This window comes from Aedes albopictus, chromosome 2 (assembly GCF_035046485.1).
Source record: "Aedes albopictus strain Foshan chromosome 2, AalbF5, whole genome shotgun sequence".
Taxonomy (NCBI): domain Eukaryota; kingdom Metazoa; phylum Arthropoda; class Insecta; order Diptera; family Culicidae; genus Aedes; species Aedes albopictus.
Window position 1 is genome coordinate 490,302,637 of NC_085137.1, and position 27,639 is coordinate 490,330,275.

Consider the following 27,639-nt stretch of genomic DNA (forward strand, 5'->3'; position numbering starts at 1 on the left):
ATACACTAGAACTTCAATGGCGCTGTAGTCACTTTTCCTATTTAAGTAATTTGATTAATTACTTTTTGCAATTCAATATCATAATTTACATTTTATATAACTCATTTTGGTATCATTATGGCTCACTTTTCCTAACTAGCACATTATGCAACTGAAATGAGTTGCATAATGAAAATAGTTGTATAATGTTCATAATGCAACTCATTTGAGTTGCATTATGAACATTATGCAAATCAAATGGGTTGCATTATGAAAAAAAATCATTGCATAAAATTTTGTATGGAACTCGTTGCAAAACTCGATTTTTTCAGCACTCTTCGTATGACTCGTGCTGAAAAAATCAACTTTTTGCAACTTGTTACATAAATAACTATTTTTTGTAATAATTAATTGCTTTTAAGTGTCCACCTGGTAGAGGATCTTTTGTTTTGGTAAACAAAATTTATTTGACACTTCTAGTACCGCTACTGACGCTGTAAGTTCGCGGCAAACTAGATGTTAGTCACACGAACAGTCGCGACATTGGACTTCTGTGGCTAATTATTCTAATGTTTGACGGTTCGATAATGTATTTATGCAATTCAGCATCCTAATTTATATTTTATCTAACTCAATTTTTCCGAACTGGTTCATTATGCAACTGAAATGAGTTGCATAATGAAAAATAGTTGTATGATTTTCATAATGCAACTCATTTGAGTTGCATTATAAACATTATGCAACTGAAATGAGTTGCATTATGAAAAATAAATCATTGCATAAAATATTGTATGGAACTTGTTGTAAAACTCGATTTTTTCAGCACTCTTCGTATTTATCCAACTTGGCAAGCCTTGTTGGATAAATGTGCGACTCGTGCTGAAAAAATCAACTTTTTGCAACTCGTTACATAAATAACTATTTTGGCTTCACACTCTTCGCTTCTCTACCCTAGTCTCTACCTATTTTCTCTGGTTCGCATCACATCACAGCTATGTTGGACCCTTCTCTCCAGGTTATCTCTCCATTTTATAGTAGTAAATATGTATAATTTATTTAATTTGGTTTTATTCGTCTTAATGCTTCTATCACACAGAATTATACCAATCGGCTGTTATGCCAAAATATTGTATGTTAAAGCAAATTATGTCAAACGGGATAGACTCTTTTTCATCGTATTACACAAGTTTTCAGGAAACTTTTGTACTAGCTTGAAGTCTAGTCTTTATGGCCCTACAGGCCTTATACGAAAATTTTTTAGTTTATTTCATTAAACTTCTAGTCTTAATTGGAATCATGTACAGGGGATGGCCAAAATGTTTGGGATAGGCAACTTTTTTTCTCCCACAAAAAAATTCAACATGCTGTAACTTTTCATAGAGTGCATCAAAAAATCTCAAATTTTGACTGTTTGTCAACCTATTGTATGTGCATCATTGGTACAAATTTGGGCTCGATTGATTTATTTTTCGCGAAGTTAGAACCGTTCGGGTAAAACACTATTATTAAGACAACTAATTTTTGAACTGTCATATTTCGGAAACCAGTGAACCGAATTGAATGAATTTTTTAACGTTTATCAACAATATATTGATACTTAATACGACGTTATAAAATGTAATATTTTCTCACGGCGAATTAAGTTATACCGGATTGAAATTTTTACCCATATAGAGGAAAATAAGTCAAATTTACAATACCACACAAAAATTACTAAATGTGTTCTTCCTTCAATCTAAATAGGCTCTAATATATCTGATTAGAGATAACTTGAGAACAGAAGTGGAAAATCTTTGGATATCAATACTAAAATTTATTGACATTGATGTAAAAAAATAACATTTTTTCGAGAAAAATCCAAAAAGTGTCAATCCATGATAACTTTATCCACGTTTAAAAAGTACCTATGTTTTAATAGTTTGTGAAGCATTTACATAGTGTTAGTGTACGTTCAAAATTTCATTCAATTTGGTTCACTGGTTTCCGAGATATGACAGCTCAAAAATGAGTTGTCTGAAAAATAGTGTTTTACCCGAACGGCTCTAACTTTGCGAAATAATTATCAATCGAGCCCAAATTTGTACCAATGATGCACACATAATAGGTTGACAAACAGTCAAAATTTGAGATTTTTTGATGCACTCTATGAAAAGTTATAGCTTGTTGAACTTTTTTGTGAAAGAAAAAAAAGTTGCCTATCCCAAACATTTTGGCCATCCCCTGTACATATCAATAGTTAATATCTGTCATAGAGTCAAAAACTTCTAACTAACAATTACTTTTCTCTCTTCTTTTTCAGGCGGCGTTGTCCCTCACCTGATCCCCATGAAGTCAAAAAAGCTTTCACACATGCTACGTACTAGCAAATTCCTCACTTCGACCGCTGTATTGCCATTGCGTTGTTTTTTCGAGCTATTTTCTCAACCCAACCCTGAGAACAAAACCGCTTTCAGTTCCCCCAGTAATGCAAACAAAAAGCACCGTCCTTCAATAGTAACAAGTGAGGTGCCATTTCTCGTTGCATCCAAAGTGGCGCGCACGGTTGCAATGACTACAGATACCAGATACTCTGTAGCAGCCCTTTCCTGGGGTATTCCAGTCATGAATACTAAAAAAGGGAAACAAATGCTTGATCCTCTTGACTGCATTACTTCACTTCGAGACACACACACATATGTATCCCGGCAAACAAGAAGGGGTTCGTGATGATGGCAGTCAGCGAATGGCAAAAAAGGGTAGGGTAAAAATCTACTTCGACATATGAGCCAATTTCCGTCATATCAGGCGGGAAATAGTCAATCATTACAGATATTCCAACTTACCTCTGCCAATGCACAGTGGAAAAAATCGACCCAAAAACGGATCTTTTAACGCCGCTGGTTTCGGTACGAGAAGTTGATTATTTCTGACGTAAAAAAGTACGAGAAATCGATTGGTGCTAATTTCATTCACCGCACGGCACGGGAAGTGGTCCATTTTGCCCCATTTTGCCCTTTTTTTCATACAAAAAGATAATCAAAATGTACTTTCAAACAACTAACACGAATGTAGATTATTGAAAATAGCTGCAGGTGTAATTGGAAGTTCATAGGAATCATAATTAAACATGAAAAATCCTCTTAAATGCTTATTTTGCCCCATATGCCCCAACAACTGTCGGATATTCACAATTTTTCCTAATTATGAATGGATTTTTAATGTTACTTACTTGAAATTGACTTGTTTGTTTGGCATAAACAAAAAGCGCTAGATCTATTATCACCAGAATTATCTTCGGGAGTTGCCCAATTTGCCTCATTTTGCCCTATTTTCATGAAAAAATGAGATTTAAAATGTATTTATGAAAAACAAATACTGTTATGGATCGTTGAAATTAGTTTTATGCAATTCGGTATCATAATTTATATTTTATATAACTAATTTTGGTATCATAATGGCCAATTTCTCCGAACTGAGCTTGAGAATTTTCGAGAGCTTGAGAATTTTCGAATGGCTGACAATTTTCAGGTAAGAGTGATGGAAGTGCGAGTGAAAAATCCGGGATCAGAATCGCGCTACAATATTCGTTGGTCAGTCGGTTTTCTCGGTAGGGCGATGGAAGTGCGAGTGAAAAATCCGGGTTCAGAATCGCGCTACAATAATCGTAGATCAGTCGGTTTCCACGGTAGGGCGATGGAAACGCGAGCACGAAATCCGGGATCAGTGGTCATCGTGATCAAATAAATCATAATCGTGATGAAGACCGCGACGTGTATTTCTATATAACTAGTGGATCATATCACCTAACAGAGGTGGCTCCTAGATCCACACCTTACCCTACCCTACTAACTACCATTCCTTCCCGTGACAACTGTGGGGATGCTGTGGATTCCACGGTTTCTAGTAGCAACGGTTGTCGAACTAACATTCCTTCCCTTTCCTGATGACCGTAAGGACGTGGCCAGCGCCGTTATTGACTTTAAATAGCTGGACTCTCGAATTGTGCACATTGAGAATGGTTAGCTAGTCCCAAGCTTTCACATTCATTGGCTCTCTGTGCAACTTCGATTGCTCTGGTCAATCACGGAGTAGCAACTACGATGTGTACGGTTATCTTTGCTTTTTTGCTTGCTTTTTTTTTGCATAATGGCCAATTTCTCCGAACTGGTTCATTATGCAACTGAAATAAGTTGCATAATGAATAATAGTTTATAATGTTCATAATGCAACTCAAATGAGTTGCATTATAAAAAAATCATTGCATAAAATTTTGTATGGAACTCGTTGCAAAACTCGATTTTTTCAGCAATCTTCGTATACTCGTGCTGAAAAAATCAACTTTTTGCAACTCGTCACATAAATAACTATTAGGTGCAATTGGAAGCTAACAGTTATCATGCGCATATATGAAAGATATTTTCCCTATTTTACCCTACATGCCCCTAAAACTGCTGGATAATAACATATTTTGTAATGTTATTTTCCCTTATTAGCATTGGTACTGAAACCAATGTTATCAAATAAAATACACTCCCGATCAAAAGTTTGGGGTCACCCCCACAAAAACATGTCATTTTTTTAGGCCCATATCTCCGCCAATTTGCGTCCGATTTCAAAACCCTAGGTTTCGTTCAAAAGATAATAGGGGTACTCACTAAACAGATTGAATTGCTGCGTAAGCCATGATTTTCTGCTTATTTGAAATGTTTCATGATTTTGCGAATGAAGTAATCAAAGATTGCCTTGGTGATCGCGACGTTTAATCAGTTTCATCAGTTTACGCAGTTAAGTGAATCCCCCTAATAAGTCAAAGAAACTTTGTATGTAAACTTAACCCAAAGTTGCCAAATTTTCTAAAAAATGAATATAAACTTACGGCAGTGTCGCTGGAAATTGGGTCGACCAAATTATAAGATGAGAGCGGTAACATAACCTATTTTCTATTAGCTTTCAACTGCTTTTTACAGAATTTGGCTAAAAAAATCTAGAAAAAAAGTTATTAAGTAAATTAACTCTTCATGTCATCGTCCAAAAGTTTGGGGTCACCCCTCAATATGATGTATCAGCCAGAAGTTTGGGGTCACTTTCGTAAAACATGGAAAAGTGATTTGGTGATATCTTCGTCGTCTTCATAGTTCAATTTTAATTCTTTTTGGCTCATTTCAAAGATAATTAACTAAATTTACATTTGATGTCTTTAACTTAACGTATTTAACGATTTTTGTATATAAAAAAGTTATGTAAAGTTAACACATTTTACCACATTTCAAAAAATGAGGCAACTTTACCTTAAGTTTTAGTATGTAAATTTCAACAAATATGTGTGGTTCAATGTCTATGCAGTAAGTATCATTCATTTTGTTTCAAATAAGCCAAGAAGAATTAAAATTGAATGAAAGATGACAAAGCTATCAACAAATCACTTTTCCATGTTTTAAGATAGTGACCCCACACTTTTGGCCGATACATCATTTTGAGGGGTGACCCCAAACTTTTGGTCGATGACATCAAGGATTAATTTACCTAATAACTTTTTTTTCTAGATTTTTTAGTTAAGTTCTGTAAAAAGCAGTTGAAAGCTAACAGAAAATGAGTCATATTACCGCTCTCATCTTATGGTCGACCCAATTTCCAGCGACACTGCCGTAAGTTTATATTCATTTTTTAGAAAATTTGGCAACTTTGGGGTAAGTTTACATACAAAATTTTTTGAAAAAGTTTCTTTTAAATCATGTTCAAAGTTTCTTTGACTTATTATCTTTTGAATGAGATCTAGGGTTTTGAAATCGGACGCTAATTGGCGAAGATATGGACCTAAAAAAATGACATGTTTTTGAGGGGGTGACCCCAAACTTTTGATCGGGAGTGTATATATATGACTTTTTCTAAATTTCAGCTTTTGATGGGGAATTAAGAGCATAATAAGCATTTTATAAAATATGTCAAATATGCGCTAAACTGATTAAATAGGGCGTCTCAAAGCACCAAATTATATATATTTAAGGTGCCTCATTTAATCAGTTGTGTGCATATTTGCCACAAATTAAGATTAGGGTTATGGCTTATTATACCCTGTATTCCCCACCAAAGTCATATGTTTTAACTGTCCTTTCGATTACATTGGTTTCAGTACCAAAAGTCCATCAATTCGAACATAAGCAAATGGGGGAAATCAATTCATTTTTGAGGCGACTACACATCAGGGCAAATTGGGGTAAAATGGACAGCCATTTGTAGCCTCCCGTGAATGATTCTAAACCTTATCGATAAACCGTATTTGTATATATATATATAAAATGATCTAGAACTTCATGTATTGCAACCAGTGACATTACAAAACAATAGAAAAAATGTTGTCATCCAGCAGTTTTAGGGGCATGTAGGGCAAAATAGTGAAAATATCTTATTTATGCGCATGATAGCTGTTAGCTTCCAATTGTAACTTAAACTAATTTCAATTCAATGTTCCATTACAGTATCTGTTTCTTATAAAAACATTTTATATCTCATTTTTCTATGACAATAGGGCGAAATGGGGCACATTGGACAACTACTGAAGATGATTTTGGTTATAACAGATCTAGCGCTTTTTGTTTATACAAAAAAAGGAAATTTAAATCAGTAACATTAAAAATCTATTCACAATCATGTAAAATTCACAATTTCCAGCAGTTGTTGGGGCATTTGGCGTAAAATAAGCATTCAAAAGGATCTTTCATAAATGTTTATGATTTCCATTATCCTCCAATTACACCTGCAGCTATTTTCAACGATCTACAGTCGTGTTAGTTGTTTGAAAGTACATTTTGCTTCTCTTTTTGTATGAAAAAAGGGCGAAATGGGGCAAAATGGACCACTTCCGGTGCCGTGCGATGAATGAATTTAGCACCAATCGATTTCTCGTACTTTTTTACGTCAGAAATGGTCAACTTCACGTACCGAAACCAGCGGCGTTAAAAGATCCGTTTTTTGGGTCGATTTTTCCCACTGTGCAATGGCTCATCAGATGGAAGCAAACATATTTCACAACCACTTAGAAAGATTTTTTCGTTGCACTGTGATGGCTTGCTATGATCTGGTGGGCAAAAATAATAATTGAAATATTTTGGTCATTATTCTGAAGCTACATCCATCTATCTCAATTTAAAAGCTTTCTGCTGAATCGTACTCTGAACACATGATTTGATTTGGAATGCGAAGAATTTGACCGACTTTCCGAATAAACACCAACGATCAAATCATAATTTTTGACCTTCCTGTGTATCATAGTGTCACGTTGAAGGTATGCCGGGAATTGAATAAAGGTTATGCCCGCAATTGATGTAGACTAGACGGAAACCGAATTCGAGGACAATTTTTCAATCTTATTATTTTAAGAAAATTGTAGTTCTTTTCTATTTTTTTACATGATATGGAAGCTAATTTATAAATTAGTTATTGATACCAAATTGGCCATGAAGCGTTAGGCGAGGTGCAAGAATAAGTGCGATCTTTATTGGTTGGTACTTAGATGGACGGGAATTAAATTACGTATTTTTCTCTTATGAGATTCGTAAAAAGTATGATGCATCAACTTACAAAGCACCTCCTGCAAGACCGTGGTTGACTTTTCGTAAATTTGTCCACCCAAATTTTCCGACTGGTGTACAGCACTGCTCCCAAGTGACCAAGGTGTTTCGATTCCCAGTAAAACTCATAATTGCTTTGCTCACGCCTCTAAAGTACGTGATAACCTTTTTGAACAAGTAGGACAAAAACTTTCCCGTTTCCGCCCTTCGCAAACTTTTTTTTCGCAGCAAATTTCTCCCGCAGGTTTCTTACAAAAAAAGTTTTTCAAACGACCCCGTACACCTTCTTTACGGCTCCATCGCTTTCATGTTGCTGGAGACAGAAACGACCAGCCAGCTCATTGTTTTTTTTTTTGTTGCGCACTAATGTTGTTATCGTAAAGAAAACCAACAACCGGAGGTGCTTCTTAGATGACGCCACACTGTGGAACTGGACGTTTTTTTCCACTCGTTGTTTGCCATCGCTTGTAACTAGTTTTGTGCTTGGGGAAGCAACGCAATAGTTGGGGAGAGTGTTGCCGAACGAACCAATTGATGATGGAACTTTCTTGCTTCTGAACAACATTCAAATATTGCTACAATATTGTGCGCAAGGGGATACTAAAACAAGGCTGAATCTTGAAAGACCGAATGCATTACCGTCTACCCCCGTTGGTTTGACCACATCTAATCTGAACACTTTTTAATTTGACCCTCTCTAATCTGCACATCGTTCAAACTAAAAATGGTTCAAACGCCATTCTGCTCATGGAACGGGCTGAAACGGAACGCAGAATCAAAACAAAACAGCCAAAAGGGTTACCATCAGTGTGCTTTTCGATGCCCACAGGGTAACTAGAAGTTCAAATTAAAAAATGAACCCCGTTGGTTTGCATGAGGTGTCGTTCAAACCAACGGGGGTAGACGGTAAGGCTGAACATGGAAGCCTGAAGTTATGGATTCATTCCATAAGGCTGAAATTACAAAAGGGTATTACGAAAAAATAATGAAGCACTACAAATGCATATTAAAATATAACATCTTGTAGTGGAACACTACAAATGCGTAATAAACTAGGACAACATATATGGACATATACAACACAGAACACGTATTTTGCCCCGTTACCCTATTTGATAACCAATTCCGATGACAGGATGACGAGGTTTCATAACTGTTGTTGTTCCATCAGTCTATCCTGTAATGCTATTTTCTCTGGCAGGTTGTCTTTTTTTCGCAGGATTAGTCGCTTTCATAGCATGAGTTTTGTCTAGGGATTTTTAATCCTAAGGGGGCATCATGATTCGGCTTTCAATACGAAATGACCTGAAAGTAGGCCATCAACAATAAGATTGCTGAGATCTCGTGGTGCTCTTTTACTCCAGAGCACTATAAATGTGCATTAAACTTAGGAAAACGCTTACGGTTCTATAACATTTACCCGAAGCCCAGTTACCCAGAATGACATTTACCCGAACGTCATTTACCCGAATGCGACATTTACCCGAATACGACATTTTCCCGAATCCGACATTCACCCGATTACGACATTTACCCGAATACGACATTTACCCGAATGCGACACTTACCTGAAAAATGCAAAAAAAGGTGGACATGGGGATCAATATGATTTGTCAATAATAAATATGTTATTGCCCGGTGTCATTCAGCAGGCTTTCGTTAGACCTAATAATCATCAGGCCGAGTGATCATCAAGCACTCTGGTACAGGGCTAATTGGTGGTCAAAATGCATTTTTAATCTAATCGGATTCCAATCCGAATCATTCAGGAGATCGCCGAAAAAGTGTTCACTGTGGACAATTTATTAGAAGTTGATGAAACTTAATCAGTTAGAGAAGGGTAATCCTTGGGGTAATATGTAACAACGTTGCTTTTTATGCACAAGAAAGGTTTGCGAAAACGTAAGAAACAAATGCAATGCAAATGTAACGAAGGGAAAGGTTGCAGATTCAAACATTTTACCTGATATACAGTGCGCTTATCCGATGGCCCAATATAATGTACTTGTCTATTCAAATATGGATCCTGGAGAGCTCAGTATGCTTATCTAACCGGTCATTTTTGAAACTAAGGTGTTCTTTTAAAATTTGCTTGAATATTTGCTGTTAGCGCTGACCCCAAACCATCATCTTCTTCTTCTTCTTCTTTATGGCTCGACGTCCTCACTGGGACTTGGCCTGCTTCGCTTCAACTTAGTGTTCTTTGAGCACTTCCACAGTTATTAATTGAAGGGCTTTCTTTGCCTGCCATTGCATGAATTTGTATCTTGTGAGGCAAGTACAATGATACACTATCAAATCATGTTGTAATAATTATTTTTTTCTTCTTTTTATTATTGGCTGTTTTTTGGAGCTGTAAAAAGCTGTTGCAATAAAGCTGTTGAAGTTTTTATTAAAGAATTCTCCTTCTTTCAAGATATGGCCGTTTTATCGAAGTTATAGTTATTGCTATGAAAACTATTAGTATTTTAATCTGAAATGTTCCCTTCTTTCAAATGTTGACTGTTCTTTCAGATAGACAGTCTTATAACCATACCCGCACAAAGTTTGTTTTCATCTTAATTAATTTTGTACCGAATGCTTGGCTGGCTTTTTGATGAGTGAGAATGATCGAAAAGACATCCAGCCAATTGACCAAAAAAACATTCAGAAGTTTGAAATAAATTGAACTGTTTTTACCACAACTGGATATTCAAATGTGATGCCTTTTTATTTACCAAGCTATTACATTTTATCAAGACAGGCTGCTTCGAGCAACTTATATACACCTATATATATGTTCTTTCGAATTTGCATTGTCCACCCGTGTACTATTGCTGAGTTGGTCGGCCAAACTGGTAATTTCACCATTGAATGTCTTCCTTCTTATCATTAGAGGCTACTTATTCGAGTTGGAATGTTATATAGTTTATTTGCAGACGAACTTCGAACATCCGGGCATCCGGGGTAATGGGGTAGAGTTTTTTTTTTACAGAAATAGTGCTACACTCACTAAGTTGTTTGGTGGCCAAACTATTACCTACACAGCGTAACAAAAATTAACTTTTTGTCTGTCTCAAGAGCAAACTTATGTGTCTCCGAAGGATTTTGGACCGCTGAATCCGAATCCGGGCTCAGATTTGCTCTAACACGTCACAATTTTGAGCTATACCTCAATTTATAGGGCAAAATATGCGATTTTGGGCTTTATTTTTGAATGCAAGCCATTAAGCAAGGAAATATTTTTTTAAGCAATCAAAAGGTTAATTGGTCAATTAACAGCTAAATTAACGACTTATGCAAAATATTTCGTTTTACCAAATCGAATTTGATAGTTTAAAGCGATTTCTGTTAGGTAAGACATTTCCCAAACAAGTCACCCTCCAAAAGTTGCATGCAAGTTTTCATACTAACATAAAATGCTTAAATCTATCATATTTGATTAGGTATATCGAAATATTTTGCATGAGTCGTTAATTTAGATGTTAATTGACCAATTAACCTTTTAATTGCTTAAAAAAAATATTTCCTTGCTTAATGGCTTGCAGTAAAACAAAAGCCCAAAATCGCATATTTTGCCCTATAAATTGAGGTATAGCTCAATATTGTGACGTGTTAGAGCAAATCTGAGCCCGGATTCGGATTCAGCGGCTCAAAATCCTTCGGAGACACATAACCCAAGTAACAATTCCATCGCTGATTGGTTTTGTTTGATTTTTATTAATGTTTTATTACAGCAATAATTAAAACTCACAGTTTTATGACTGCTTTTATGAAAACCATTAATAAAATGTTTTATAGTGTACTTGAAGATATCCATAAAGACAGATTTTAAGAGTAAACAAAACTTTCCGATATGTAAACCTTCTGGCAATCATTATTACCGCAATAAAACTGTTAAAACTCTCAACAGATGGCGATCCGTTCGATTAGTAACGACATCTGTTGGTGGAAAAGCAGAAACTACGACACTGCTAGGTTTATTGCGGTCATCATGAAAGTAAACTTGCTTTCGTTTTGTTTTCGCTGATTATGGTCGTCGCCATAGTGAAGAATTAGCTTACGTGAATGAAAAATAGTTAATTTTGCTTAAATTAGCAATAAATTGGTAGTTTGCAACCATTTTCATAACATGCTCACATAAATAAACTCTCTCTGCTGAGTTTTCTTGTGATTCGGGATAGTTTTACTAATTTCACAAATTGATTTATTTCATTCCAAGATGATAATATTCACTATTTTCGAAGCGCATTTATTTTATGATTCTGCAACCCCAATATTCACGGTAAATTCGAATGCGCATAAGCCTACCAGCACAATAACTACTAAAATACTACTTTGAAATAATCGCTTTCTACTTACGAATGATGTATCCTCCTGAACTTTACGTGCCATCGAAGAAGCTTCTCTGCATCTTGAGCTGTCATAGTTTTTGTTAAAAAAAACAACAACAATCGAGAATGGGAAATATTTCAACTAGGTTTTAAAACAGTTTTATTGCTACTCTTAATGTGACCTCTCCGAGAGTGGTCCACTTAGCCGGAAGATACTCTTAAAGAGGTTATCAAGAGGTTTTGATGTATGATTCAGTTTTATTGCAAGTTTTGTAAAATTGGTCATGAAGATCTCTTGTAGAGCCGAACAAAACTTAACTTTGCTCTTGAGACAAAATAAAATTCCTTCTTCTCTTCAAAGGCTGTTCTTTCGAGTTGCACTGCTGCATATTCTACCCGTCATAAGTACGGACTCACAAAAAGTATTGCAACAATATTACATCACCCTGACTCACCTCGATATCTCCAAAACCTGAGGACTTACAAAGATGCTGTCTTCAGGAAAGTTATTCAGAAGACCAAAAGCAACAACTTTTCTGAAGGCGGCATTTTTGTAGGTGTTCTGGTTTTAGAGATATCGAGGTGAGTCAGGGTGATGCAATATTGTTGCAATACTTTTTGTGAGTCCGTACTTATGACGGGTAGTGTATATTATTGGCGTTCGAACTATAACTGTATGTAACTTTTGTCCTTCTTTCGACCATTGAATGTTCTTTTGAATTACACTTTCACAGGATTGATTGATGGATTCCAAGTCTACATCTAAGATTATTTCCTTCTTTTGATAACAGGATGTTCTGATTCGTGAACAAACTGCAAACTTTTCTATTTAAGATTTTTTTCTAATGATATGTTAATTGTCCAAGGGCTTTTCTATAACACAGCGTAACAAAAAATAACTTTTGGTCTGTCTCAAGAGCAAACTTATGTGTCTCCGAAGGATTTTGGGCCGCTGAATCCGAATCCGGGCTCAGATTTGCTTTAACACGTCACAATTTTGAGCTATACCTCAATTTATAGGGCAAAATATGCGATTTTGGGCTTATTTGACTGCAAGCCATTAAGCAAGGAAATATTTTTTTTTAAGCAATTAAAAGGTTAATTGATCAATTAACATCTACATTAACGACTCATGCAAAATATTTCATTTTACCAAATCGAATTTGATAGTTTTAGGCGATTTATGTTAGGTACGATGTTTCCCATACAAGTCACCCTCCAAAAGTTGCATGCAAGTTTTCATACTAACATAAAATGCTTAAATCTATCAAATTTGATTAGGTAAAACGAAATATTTTGCATGAGTCGTTAATTTAGATGTTAATTGATCAATTAACCTTTTGATTGCTTTAAAAAAATATTTCCTTGCTTAATGGCTTGCAGTCAAAAAAGCCCAAAATCGCATATTTTGCCATATAAATTGAGGTATAGCTCAAAATTGTGACGTGTTAGAGCAAATCTGAGCCCGGATTCGGATTCAGCGGCCCAAAATCCTTCGGAGACACATAAGTTTGCTCTTGAGACAAAAAAATGTTGCGCTGTGTAATCGATTCGATCTAATCACCATTCGGCCTACAGAGATTTTCCCAAGCCAACACGAAGTCGCATATGATGTAGAATAGGATGCTAAAGTGGAGGCCATATGCGTACATGCTTCCATTTACCTGCGTGTAAAGAGTACGCATATCGCCTCCACTTTTGCATCCTATTCTACATCATATGCGATCGTGTGTTGGCTGGGTCCCTTCTTTAAATTATAAACTGTTCTTTGCTTATCGAAAGAACAGCTTTTGAATCAAAGAAGGGTAAAGCTCTAGAGAGAATGCTAACAATGTTAATACAAATAATAGTAATCTGCGGTGATTAATTTTATTCAGGTATTGCCCTGGCTGTGAATTCCTATAGCGGATCATTTCACAGGAAATTCAATGCAATGTGTTCTCCAGGAACTTATTTAACATTCAAAATACTTGTCTGAGCCACAATCCAAAATGATACATGTACTTTTTACATTGAACAAAGTAAATGAACTTTATTCAAAAAAAAAATCATAATTTGTGCAGAGTGATAAACTATTCGGGTAAATGTCGCGTTCGGGTATTTGTCGCATTCGGGTAAATGGTTTTCGGGTAAATGTCTTTCGGGTAAATGGTTTTCGGGTAAATGATATAGAATCGATCAGGATAATACCTGGACTATTTATATGGGCTGCACCGTATGAGTACATTTCCAACCATATTTCAACAATACCAGATATTGCAGAATATTGATATATGAAGCGTCTCTCCATCTCAAATCAGTGGATCGTTCTATACCATTAGCCCCATCTCTCCAGCATCAGCAGTGTTTCCACTTCGAGAGAATTCGTAGAAAGTACCTCTGTGAAGAAAGTGTAAATCGAGTCGTTGTGCCCCATCCCAGACCTGCCAACCCTTCTCCCCGTCGTAAAAGTTTTGTGTGTGCGATTACTTCTGCCATAGTTTGAGTTCTCCTCAAAGCTCGAACCCAGCGGAAAGGTGAACACCAGTGAAACGCAAAACAAATCTGAGTCCCTCGAAGAGTGCGATGCACTAGCAAGAAGCAGGGTGAAAAATCGGAGAAAAGTCGCGCAAAAGTTAACGGAAGTTGTTGTTTTTCTGATCTTTATTTTCTTATAGCGATTAAGTGAAAGAAGAGAATCGAAAAGTGTGTAGTGTTAAAACGGTGTTGAGTTCCCGAGCGCGCGGTACTACCACGTGTGGGACTTCGCGCCGCACCTGTGTACCGTTTCACACAGCATCGAGTGATCTATACAAAGTGCGCAAGTGTTTTGCTCGTTAGGATAACTATTTCGAAATTATCGACCGTGAAGTGAGCCAGCGGAAAAGCTTATCGGCCCACCCCGCCCCAGCAGCCGGTGGGCCTATGAGCCTCACCAGCGGGAAGCGGTGAAAATTGCCGACGCAGCGGACCAAGCAGTAGGAGGACCCGCAGCGACCGTAGGAAAAAGCGCCAAACTGTTGTTCTGCGGTTGTTATATTTTCGAACGGGGTGCCAAAGATAGCAGTACGGAAGGTCTCAGGAGTGCCCTAGCCCGTCTCCGCAGATCGGGCCCACTCCCTAACCCTTCCAGTCCTGAACATGTAAGTACATATATCGCTCAGACACATACGACATTACTCATATAGAAAATCCTTGAATCATAAATATTCCACTACCTACCAATAGCAATTCTGGAAACAATTTTCATCTGGAATTTGGATGAAATGAGAATCGGTTGGTATATTGCTGGCTTCTGCAAGCTAAGCATCAGTCGCTGGTACGCTCCCTATTACATATTCTGCGGATATTACATTTTGTTCCCTACTCGTGTTTTATCTTTGCCGGACGATAGAAAGGGTATTGACAACATTTTGTTTTTGTTTTTTTTAATCGACGGTCTGGATTGTCGAGATTCGAGATTTTTTGTAACAAGAACTTTTCACACTGATATATGTGTAATGTGTATACCAAATGGGAAGAACCCTCTGTGAATTTTTATAACACTTACACAATCATAACCTATCCTTACCCCTTACTGGCATTTACCAGATTTGCTGGTATGTCATTAACATACAAAAAAAACTTGTAGTTAGAAGGCACACAATGTTGCTAATTGACAAATTGAAAGATGAATTTGTGAAAAAATCGCGTTCTGGTGGGATTCGAACCCACGACCCCGTATTCGCTAGACCGGTGGCACAATGGGAAAAAGCCAATGAAAACCAGGAAAAAAATCAATACACGCAACCAGAGATTGGCAGATTCTAATACAATGCGGTATGAAACATATACAAACATTTTATTAAGGCTTTGCAAATACAAAAATTGGTATGTGGCAGTATACCAAAAATTGTATTGGCTTCCTAGAATCTGGAAAAGGAATATTTCGCATGTGTACGTGTGCTCTGTCGCACTGGTTTTTCATTATGTGTTCTATTTTTAGACTGGTCATAGCAGCAGCGGCAGCATCAATAACCAAAACATGTTTAAAAATAAAAACGAGCGGCGGCGGGAATCGAACCAATACACTATCATGATGATACACAGTACCCTGCGCTCTAACCAGCACAGCTACAACTGCACATGGATAGACGAGAGGCTGAAAGCCATCATTAACAACACAAACGTGGCTTGGTGATGGAAGTGATACAGCCGCCACACTGCACAATGGGCCCAGAGCCGTATTTACGAAGACAAAACTGTCTAAGCTTAAACTTTAAGTTTTTAGACACATATTGTGTTTCAGAAAGTTTCTTTTTAATTGTTGGCCCTATTCCCCATTATTGTTATGTCAAGGTTGGTGTCTTCGTCAATGTTATTCAGTTAGTCAAGGGCTTACAGTTAATGGTCCATTTGTTTTGAAATGTCGTCACTAAGCGGTGCTAGTTACACAATTCTTCATTACACTAACGAACCTAACCTTAAAATGACTGACAATTCACAGGTCATTTTGACAGATGTAACATGAGCATGAAAAGATTGGCAACAAGATCGATAAAGTAGAATATATGATCCGTCTTTTTCGTGCATGTGTGTGGTCTGTTAAAATGACCTGAGAATTGTCAATCATTTTCATGGCTAGCTTTGTTGGTGTAATGAAGAATTGCAAAATCATTCAAATGATTGATTTTTTTCGTGAAGTAATCAACAAGTTGTAAATTTGTTTTCTTTGAACGTGCCTAAGTCAAGTCAAAGGTATTTCAAAAAGCTATGTATTAGTCATAAATGTGCGACAGTTCATTTCATTCGGTTCACTTAATCATGAGATATAGCAGTTTAACGAAGAACATTCAAATATGAACTACTTTACTAGAGTTGCTCCAACTTCATGTAGAGTTATCCAATCGAGCCCAAATTTGTACCGTTTATAGCTAACTAGTTGTGCAACTGGCAGGTAAAATTTGAGAATATTTGGTGTACTTTAAAAAAAGTTACAGCTTGCTGAATATATTCAAAATAATAAATAAAAGTTGCATGCTTCAATTAATTTGCTACTTGCACCGCCTACTGGCAGAACCTTGAACCAATCAGCTAATCAACTGTGAGGCCTTAACCAACCTAACAACATCACCGAAGATATCAACTTTCTAAGTGATCGGAGTGCTGAAATATATGGAATATAAGATTTGTTTGCTCACTAGCGCCGCCTAGTGGTGGAATTTTGATTCAAACGGCCCATCATTTGTTAGTTCTTGACCAGCTAAAAAATCGGGGTTGTGTGCTAGTAGTGGACCCTGCGCCTATAGTGGACCCCCCACAGAAAAACTCGAATATAAATGCTCAAATCAACTGTTTTCAGGCAACTTCCACCGGGGGAACATGAATTACATTGCTACACAGCAGTTCCTGGCAAACAAATGACCCAGTGGCCGCAACAATAGGTTATTTTAACTATTTAATGAATGTAAACACTCAAAAGGGTCCACTATACGCACACACAGGGAGGGTCCACTATAGGCACCGTCGGCGGCATGATAGCTAACATGGAAATCAAATGGGGGGTGCACTATAGGCGCCAAGATATTTGTAAATAATCCTATAATGGACCCTGGTGGTGTCCATTATAGGCAACATCGATGCGTATTTTCAAATGCGTATTTCACTGGAATAATTTATTAATGTTGTATGTTTGATGGTCTTAACATAGAGAGGGGACATGAAACTTGTTATAAAATTCCACTTTGGAACAATCCACTGACGTAACATAGCTAAAAAGTCCATAGCACCATATGGTACAAATTTCCCGAATGGAAGAGAACGTGCCTCTAGAGCCGACTTACTGATACTAGCACCATAACGCCATAACTCTATTGCCGAAGACACCAACTCTCTAAGTAATTAGGATCATGAGATATTTGGTATAAACATTTCATCAGTGTTACGTCTGTTTGTCTATGGCATGACAGATATCACAGACAGCAAGACGTAGCACTTGCGAAATTTCCATACCGTATATCTTAGCACCATGATCACTTAAATATGCGGTGTATTTGGCAAAGTTGTTAGGTCAGCCAAGCTCTTACTGGTGATTGGCCGTTTGATTCAAAATTCCACCACTAGGTAGCGCTGGTAGCAACTATGGCCATACGAAATAATCTATAAAATTCAGATTGGGTGAAGTACGGACTGATTTTATTTTGATCTTTAAAATTGCTAAAATTGCCGCTGTACCTGTTTTAATGATTTTTGTTTTGTCAAAAAGCAAGGCTGCGTTATATCTCAGTTTAATCCATCATTATCTTTTCCAAAACTTGATTATATCCTTATTGTGGCAAATTTAACCAAAATTGGCTTTATATAATGTATTTATGCCTTTTTCATAGATTTAAGCACATTTTGACTAAACCTGCAAATTTATCACCATATCATCACTGAAATAGCAGTGTAAAGCTTTTGTTCATTAATTTAGTTATTCTAATTTAGTATAGTGAGATGTAAACTCAAAAGTCAACGTTTTAGACTTCTGTAGCTTGAGCAACTTATCGAAAATTATTCCAGCGTGCCGGAGCTAACAAACTTTAGATACATCTAAGGCTTATAAAAAAAGTAGAAAAAGACTTTATTCAAAACCATATGCTATATTTGATCAGTGTTATATGCCCTTTCAATAAATACATTTACTTTGAAAATCTGAATTACAGATGTGAAATTATTTCAAGTTATATGGTGTATCCGAACTTATTGAACACCGTGTATTCCATATATCTCAGGACTCTGATCACTTAGAAAGTTGGTTTCTTCGGCAATGTTGTTTGGTTTATTAAGGCTCCTCTCTCCTCTTCTTGGCGTAACGTCCTCACTGGGACAAAGCCTGCTTCTCAGCTTAGTGTTCTATGAGCACTTCCACAGTTATTAACTGAGAGCTTCCTCTGCCAATGACCATTTTGCATGCGTATATCGTGTGGCAGGCACGAAGATACTCTATGCCCAAGGAAGTCAAGGAAATTTCCTTTACGAAAAGATCCTGGACCGACCGGGAATCGAACCCGTCTCCCTCAGCATGGTCATGCTGAATACCCGTGCGTTTACCGCCTCGGCTATATGGGCCCTTTATTATTATTATTTTATTAAGGCCTTTCAGTTGATTGGCTTATTGGTTCAAGATTTTGCCAGTAGACGGCGCTAGTTGCAAATTAGTAGAAGCATGCAACTTTTACTTATTTTCTCGAAAATATTCAGCATGATGTAACTTTTTATAAAGTGTAGGGAAAATTCTCAAATTTTATCTGCTAGTTGCACAACTAATTAGCTATAAATGATACAAATTTGAGCTCGATTGGATAGTTTTACATAAAGTTAGAGCGACTCTATCAAATTGTTCATTTTTGAGTGTTCTTCGTTAAACTGCTATATCTCATAATTAAGTGAACCGAATGAAATGAAATTTTGCACATTTATGACTTATACATAGCTCTTTAAAAACAAAATTACAGCTTTTTGATTACTTTACGAAAAAAATCATTCATTTGCATAATTTTGCAAATGTGTAACTAGCGCTTCCTAGTGGCGAAATTTCGAAACAAGTGAACCATTAACTGTAAGCCCTTGACCTACCAATCAACATTGTCGAAGACACCAACTTTGTAAGTGATCAGAGTTCTGAGATATATGAAATTAAAAATTTGCTCGACCTCTAGCGCCGCCGCGTATATACAAAAGCATGCTATGTTTTATAAATTGCCTAAAACATTTTTAGCACGTTGTAACCTGTCATAATGTCCACCAAAACTATTCGAATTCTGATTACTTGTTCCTCAACTAGTTAGATATACACCCTCATTCTTGTTTTCGATCGAATCCACTTTCGAACGTAACCCGTTCGCATTCCCGTTTACGCCAGCAAAATCAAATGGCCTACTGATTCGGTCGAACCAAAAACGTTCGAAAGTGGATACGTCCGTAAACAAGAATGAGGGTGATAATTGGTACAAATTTGGGCTTGATTGATTAACTCTACACGAAATTAGAGCCCTTCTAGTAGAATACCTATTATTTGACTTCCGTTTATCAAATTACTGTACCTTAGGATTAAGCGAACCGAAGTAAATTAAATTTTGAAAGTTTTTTTTATTTTTTATTTTATTTTATTGATGCACAAGGGGTTCATGGGGCCAAGTCTCCAATGCAAGTCCAAATACTCACATCGTCCATAATACACCGTGAAGTTTGGGAGTAGGCATTGCAACCTCTTTAGCCATGCGGCTTTTAAGTTTTGCGTGGCCTTAAGGATGAGGAAAGGTGGGAGATTGGTTTTGCATAGTGAGCTGTGAAATAATGTGTTGTTAATTAAATGGTCAAAGTTATTTACCTTTGCGTATTTTCACACAAAATTAACAAATTTGACGATATGATGCTTGATTTTCAGTGAACCGTTTATGCTAGTTCTTCTGGTGATTCTTGTTCTTGTGTCTTTAATATTGGAAGCTTGGTAAATAATAATTTCACAAACTAGAAAGACAATTTGTGTATCAACTTCTTTTCTGCAAATAGAAATCAAATATATCAAAAACAACAAAAAAGGACCGTGACGCTTCTTTGTTTGATCACGAAAAGTATCGGTTCTTGTTGGCACCACGAGTGTCTGTGCATGTTTCTCTGTAAAGATACATTTAAGCCCCGAGACCTGACAGCAATCAAGCTGATCACAAGGTTGTGCCTTTGCCCAGGGAAGTAAATTAAATTTTGAAAGTTTATAACTTATGTATTGGTCTTCGTGTACCGTTGGACTCGACTAAAATATGTCCCAAGGGAAAAGAAGTTGCAATTTTTTGAAAACTTTTCGGAAAGTTCTAATCATTTGAATGTTTTTTTTTTGCAAATTTGCTACAACTTTGTAGAACATTTTGAAATTGTATAGGGCACTGCACTATTTTGATTTTGTATGGGATTTTGACGTTTCTTGGCCTTGTTGTTTACAAAATTTCTGTAAGCGTGAAAGAGAAGGAGATAATTTCATGCAGTGCCCTATAGAGAATAATTTATCAACTGATTTTTGGATAAGCCACACTAGAGTGACCGTACTTATTTCACAATAATGCAAAAAAAATGACGGATATTGGCAAAAACATTTTTGTCTTCGTAAATACGACTCTCGACCCATTGTGCACTGAAAAGCCCGCATCCGGCAGTGTGCTGTTTACAAGTGGAAAATTCCTAGTAGACAATAGGGCGCGAAGCTCAGCAGCGAAGCGAAAGTTATTTTTAGACGCAACCCGGTTCAACTTCTCGGGTTTGAATAGAGGTGTTTGTGTGTAGTGGTATGGAACCTGTGGAACCGTGTAGCGCATCTTAATACAACGAATGGATTATGATTTATCACATTTTCTGTACGTTTTTAATACATAAATTGGTAGAAAAGGCATATCTCAATTTTTGGTAGCTTTTCTTGTTTTGCGTGTATCTTTTGTCGCAGTGGAGTGAAAGTTGCAAACAAAATCATTTCCGCTTGAAAAATGTCTGATGAATCGAATGGAATGTTTTCGAATGTCGTTCACCGCATGAAACTGTATGTCGACCTACAGAGTCGAATTATCATCGGATTCTTGATTGTTCATACTAAAAGATGCGTTTTGTCAGTATTTCTCGTAAAATATATTTAAATTATTAGTTTACTCTGGCATACAAATGCTTTAGAATGTACACAAGTAGTAATCGATATAAATATTTTTTTTTTATGTTGACTCAAGTGGGTTATTTTGGCGACAATGATCGATTGTCATACAAAAATTCATAATTCTGTCGTAGTTAACAAGGAAAAGAAAATTATTTCCGCCAATAAAATGTCTGGTAAATCGACTGAAACTAGTGTCATTCACCGGACGAAACTGTATGTCGACCTACAGAGACGATTTATCAACGGATTCTTGATTTTTTCGTATTAAAAGATGCGTTTTGTATTAAAATTATGAATTTAATTTGACATACAAATACTTTTGAGTGTACACAAGTATTATTCTATATCAATATTTTTTATGTCGGCTCAAGTAGGTGGTTTTGGTGAAAATAATTAATTTTCATACAAATATTCATAATTCCGTCATAGTTAACTAAGAAGTAAATATTTGAAAACATTTGAATTTTGAACATACTTCTGTACTCCAAATTCCTCTCTCTCACTATCCTCTTGGCGTAACGTCCTCACTGGGAAGAAGCCTGCTTCTCAGCTTAGTGTTATATGAGCACTTCCACAGTTATTAACTGAGAGCTTCCTCTGCCAATGACCATTTTGCATGTGTATATCGTGTGACAGGCAAGAAGATACTCTATGCCCAAGGAAGTCAAGGAAATTTCCTTTACGGAAAGTTCCTAGAGCGATCTGGAATCGAACCCGTCACCCCCAACATGGTCATGCTGGAACCCACGCCTTTACAGCTGTGGCTATATGGGCCTAAATACTGTACTCCAAATTTATTGTTATATCGTACACTGTCGATAGCCTATTTTGTCATTGATTTCAAACTTTCCATATAAAATGAAAGAGATTTTTTGTGATAACATGTTATCTTTTCCACATAACTATAGGAGCTATTTTATAACTCGAATCGATCAAATCGGCTCGCCTACTATCTCTGTCGAGTCGAGTAGAAAAGCTATTACAGAAGTCGACTAGCTCGACGTCGACAGCAGAAGAGTGATCGATTCGCGATTTTGACGGTTTGGTGAGAGAAATTACTCAAAGATTTCCTCCGGAAATTCTTCAAGGATTTCCTCCGGAAATTCCTCCAGAAATTTCTCCAAGAATTCCTTCAGGAATTTCTCCAAGAATTCCTCCGGAAATTCCTCCAGGAATTCCTCCGGAAATTCCTCTGAAAATTCCTCCAGGAATTTCTCCGAAAACTCCTCCAGAAATTCCTCCAGAAATTCCTCCAGGAATTCCTCCGGAAATTCCTCCGGGAATTCCTCAAGGATTTCGAAATTTTGGAGGAATTTGAGTTGACGAAGTTGAGGAAATTTTGGAGGAAGTGAGTTGACGACATTTTAAAAGAACTCAAGCGAATGACCTCGTGAGTCGATAAAAAGAAAAAAACATCATCATGTTAGTAACACCTAAATTGCATTACATTATTCAAAAATACTAATTTAAACAATAGACGAATTATGTTCATTTGAAGCAATTGAATAATTCGACACAAACGTGGGTGTGTTGTGGATTGACATCTAAGCCGAAAGAGAGATGGTTCGTGAAAAAAGGAATGTTAATGGTGAGGGCTCGGGTTCAGTTTGGCTTTCTATTCCGCAGAATCATTACCTGTTCTGTGGCTTAGTTGGTAAAAGCACCGGTCTAGCGAATACGGGGTCGTGGGTTCGAATCCAACCAGAACGCGATTTTTTTCACAAATTCATCTCTCAATTTGTCAATTTGCAACATTCTGTGTCTTCTAACTACAAGTTTTTCACTTTTCGTCTTTCATCCCACTTTTCCACTGTGTTTATCAAGAAGAATGAGTGAGAAAAAAGAAAATAAAAAAAAGTCCTCGAAACAAGTTCCTCCAGGACACATTCTGGTGGGCACGGGTTGGCCAGGTAGGCCATTGGTCGGTCAGCCAGGAAGGCCATAAGATAATGGATATGAAAAATGATGAAGATCTGGCCTTCGCATGCCTAGTCTTGGCGCTATAACCAAAACGTCCTCGAAGCAAGCTACTCCAGGGCACATTCCGGTGGCCACTGGTTGGTTAACAAGGCCATTGGATCTTTTCACTGTTACTAAGATGATGGATATGAAAAATTATGAAGACAGAGCCGTCGCATGCCTTATTTTGGCGCTATAGCCAAACCCGGCCACGGGTTAACTACGGGTTGGCCAGGGTGGCTATTGGTCCTTTTTTTTCCTCCGGAATTTATTCAGGTCCTCCTGTTGGAGGTTCAATTCCGAGGATTCCTATAGGAGTTTCCTTCGAAAAGTCCTACAGGAATTCCTTTTAGGGATTCATCCAGGAGTTTCTTACGGGAATTTGCTTCCAGGGATTCCTCCAAGAATTTCTTTGAGGCATGCTTCCTGGATTTTGTAGGGGTTCCTGAAATTATTATCACCGCTCCCATCTAAAATTTGGACGACTCAATTTCCAGCGACACTGCCGTAAGTTTATATTCATTTTTAAGAAAATTTGGCATCCTTAGCATAAGTTTACATACAAACATTTATGAAAAGTTCCATTTAAATCATGTTAAAAGTTTCTTTGACTTATTATCTTTGGAATGAGATCTAGAGTTTTGAAATATGGGCCTAAAAAATGACATGTTTTTGAGCGGGTGACCCCATACTTTTGATCGGGGGTGTAACTGCATATTTGTAACATTTGCATTTTTTTTTTTGCAGGTATTAAGTTAATATTGGGGATCATCATCAAATTACAAGTACTTTCCACTACCTAGCAAGGAACCGAGGTGGATGAATTCTTTTACCACCTCGAAGTGCTGCAAAGGCTTGCTCGGTCTCGCTCAGTTTCACCTACCAGCATGTACTTTATTTTAAATAGCAGCATTCACCACCAGTCCGACGAAGTTTCAGGCGTATGTACAGTTCTGCCACCGTTCCAGATGTTCTAGCAATAATATCCGTCATCCGCAAAATAGACAAATTGACCGGATTTCGTATTGATCGGAAGTTGTATGGAAGGAAGGTTCAATTTTACCATAGTTGAATTAATCTTAAATTTTCCCAGGAGCCTCAAAGACGGTTAGGAAACCGATCAGAATCGTCACATGTTGGCATAAGCAGAAAGTACTACGAAAAACGCACTAAATCTATAGCAATTTCTAGCCGAAACCCTTCCACAAGGGAGCGACGACAACTCAACTCTCAAGACCAGAAGTGTGTGCTTTCTGCACAAAATGCTCCAATCGATTCTGATTCACTACGACACGTAGAAATAGGGGGGGGGGGGGGGGAGGGACCTACAAACACCCCCATCATATGGCACCCTCTAGCAAAATTGACTTCATGAAAGTCGTTTTGAATAAATCAGAAGCCAGACGGTTGGCCGCCACCGACGATGACGACCGATTGGATGAAATCGAAAAACAGCCAATCCTATCCTAGCAGAAAGAGTTCACATGGGGGGAAAACAGCTGTATTCTACTGGGGCCGTGAGCGAAATCTCAAGAGATCGATGCGAAAACATCTGTGCTTTCCTGCTAGCTGCTGCTTTGAGACTGTGCTGTTTGTTACACGACACAGAGTAGTAGCACACACGGGAAGATTGATTCGATTGGAACTGCCGTCACCGCCGTGTCACTCGGATGAAGGATGATGTGTTTTGCTGTCGGTTCAGTTCTGGAATTGCCGCCAGCACAGGAAAAGAGGGGACTAGGAAATAGCGCTACAGGCTTCGCTGGCACACTTCGACTTACATTTGAATTTTATGACTCGTGGGGAAAAAACTGCTTAAATTGGATTCGGGAGCATTTTTGAATGTTAGATGAAATACTTCGGGACTAGTTACTTTGAGAGACAATCAACTGGGTAGAATTGCGTTTGGAATTGAAGATTGAATTGATACTTTGGCTTTGAATATACAGTGTATCAAACAATTGTCCGTACAGCAACTTTTTGGTCAAAATAATTTTCCATTCAAATGTTCATAACTTTTTTATACGTCAATCGAAAACGCTGAAATTTTGACCGAACATAAACCACGTATTAAAGCTCCATTGGTAAAATTTTGAGCGAGATGGAATAAGTTTTTTGAAAGTTATAGAACTTTTAGTAAAACTTATAAGATTTTTGGACACATTTTCAAAACATTATATCTCAATATGTACTCGATGTAACTTTTTAATTTTTTTTTTGTGTTACAGCTTATACCTAAAGCTTTCATATGCAGCTTCGTTTGAGGTTTTGTATTCACTACAAAAAATATGAAAAATGTGCTGATGTAGTTGACAATGTTTAAAAATTTACCTTATTTTGCACATATTTTCTGCCAAACGTTTTCCACCAATAAAAGTGCATTAACTAAACGCAAAATGCATAGGACCTACTCTTCATCCTCTCCTCTCCTCTCCTCTTCTTGGCGTAACGTCCTCACTGGGACAAAGCCTGCTTCTCAGCTTAGTGTTCTATGAGCACTTCCACAGTTTTTAACTGAGAGCTTCCTCTGCCAATGACCATTTTGCATGTGTATATCGTGTGGCAGGCACGAAGATACTCTATGCCCAAGGAAGTCAAGGAAATTTCCTTTACGAAAAGATCCTGGACCGACCGGGAATCGAACCCGTCACCCTCAGCATGGTCATGCTGAATACCCGTGCGTTTACCGCCTCGGCTATATGGGCCCCTACCTACTCTTCATATGTAGTTTAGTAGGTCCTGTATGAAAATATTTCATTAAGAGAGTTTAAAAAAGTTGAAATCACTTGGCACTTTTATTGATCAAAATATGATAAATTTCCAAATGACACTCTGAACATATACAGATTTTTCATATTTTTTGTAGTGCATATAAAACCTCAAACGAAGCTGCATATCTAAGCCTTAGGTATAAGCTGTAACACAAAAAAAAAATGAAAAAGTTTCATCAAGTACATATTAAGATATAATGTTTTAAAAATGTGTCCAAAAATCTTATAAGTTTTACTAAAACTTTAATAATTTTCAGAAAACTTATTCGATCTCGCTCAAAATTTTACCAATGGAGCTTTAATATATGGTTTATGATTGGTCAAAATTTCAGCATTTTTGATTGTCGTATAAAAAAGTTATGAACATTTGAATGAAAAATTTTTTTGACCAAAAAAATGCTGTACGGACAATTGTTTGATACACTGTAGTTCACAGGTTACGGAATTCAGGTTGTAGAAATAATGCCAAAAGTATGACATCTTTTATGGGTCAGACATGGGTGTTGTTCAGGTATGGCAAAATTTTTCTTAGAGTACTCAATTCAATTCTACTATAATTAAAGACAAAGTTTTACGTGGTTGCTGCGAATTTGACGGGACGTAACAAGGATACCTATTATATCTAGCCAAGAACCAACTCCGATCAGAAATCGACTAAGGAACATCCTCCAGAGGAAAACACTTGTTCGTAGTACTTTGTGTCTGTAGCATCCTGTGTTATTCTCTATTTACGACTTATGTAAATTTAGGTTTAATTTAATACAATTTGCATCTCTTCCGCTTGGTGCCCGCATGCAGAAAAGGCACCCTCGTACATAACAGGGAGTTCACATCCTGCCACAGTGTCAGAGTCAGCATGCTTTCTTGGGTTGCCCAAGCCGCCAAGACAAGAGACGGGAAACAAGATAAATGGCAGCTGCTCGCTGCAAAGTCTACTGGTAGTACAATATGGGATAAATATACCGAGGTCCTAGATAGATAAACATATAAGTGGGGCACGGCGACGCGTGGAAGGGCTTCCGATGTGCGTTCCACTCGCGTGCTCACAGGAGACATCGTCTGACGTGTACTTTTCTTCATTAATTTGAAAATGAACCACGGGAACCGGGGCGGCCGGGGAGTGAAAGTTCATTTTCTTAAGGAATACGTTGAGCCGACACACAGCAGCCCCGTGGTCCCCCATCCTAGTCCTTGTTCCTTGTTAGTACACCCGCAGTAGGTTCCCTTCGTCGAATCCGGCCGAGTGTCCCGCGTTGCGAACGACGAACGAAGTACCATCGAAGTGCATGCGACGTTCTTCACGGCTGCAATAGGGAATGGTAGTGTTCAATGCTGGAGTGCTGTACTGTTATATGAGGATAAGGATGGTAACGAAAGGCTGAATTACAAAAGGCTGAAATTTCAAAATGGCTTGGAGTCAGTTTGGCTTTCTGTTC

At 37.4% G+C, this 27,639-nt stretch overlaps 2 protein-coding genes across 5 annotated transcripts in view; one reads left to right on the top strand and one right to left on the bottom strand.

The window, feature by feature from the left end:
* Window positions 1-27,639, top strand: part of LOC109423306 (uncharacterized) — a 764,938-nt gene that overhangs the window by 145,056 nt on the left and 592,243 nt on the right. For 3 of the 4 annotated variants that reach the window (XM_029870594.2, XM_062854204.1, XM_062854206.1), the window contains exon 2: window positions 14,497-14,961. The exons of the other annotated variant lie outside the window; for it this stretch is intronic. The gene's annotated coding sequence lies outside the window, so the exon portion shown is untranslated. The remainder of the gene's footprint in view (window positions 1-14,496; window positions 14,962-27,639) is intronic. 4 annotated transcript variants of the gene reach the window in all.
* LOC109423303 (mastermind-like protein 3) overlaps window positions 26,896-27,639 on the bottom strand; it is a 28,620-nt gene continuing 27,876 nt past the window's right edge. The window contains exon 6 of the mRNA XM_019698231.3: window positions 26,896-27,507. Within this exon, the coding sequence (XP_019553776.3) occupies window positions 27,405-27,507 (103 nt within the window). The 3' untranslated portion in view covers window positions 26,896-27,404. The remainder of the gene's footprint in view (window positions 27,508-27,639) is intronic.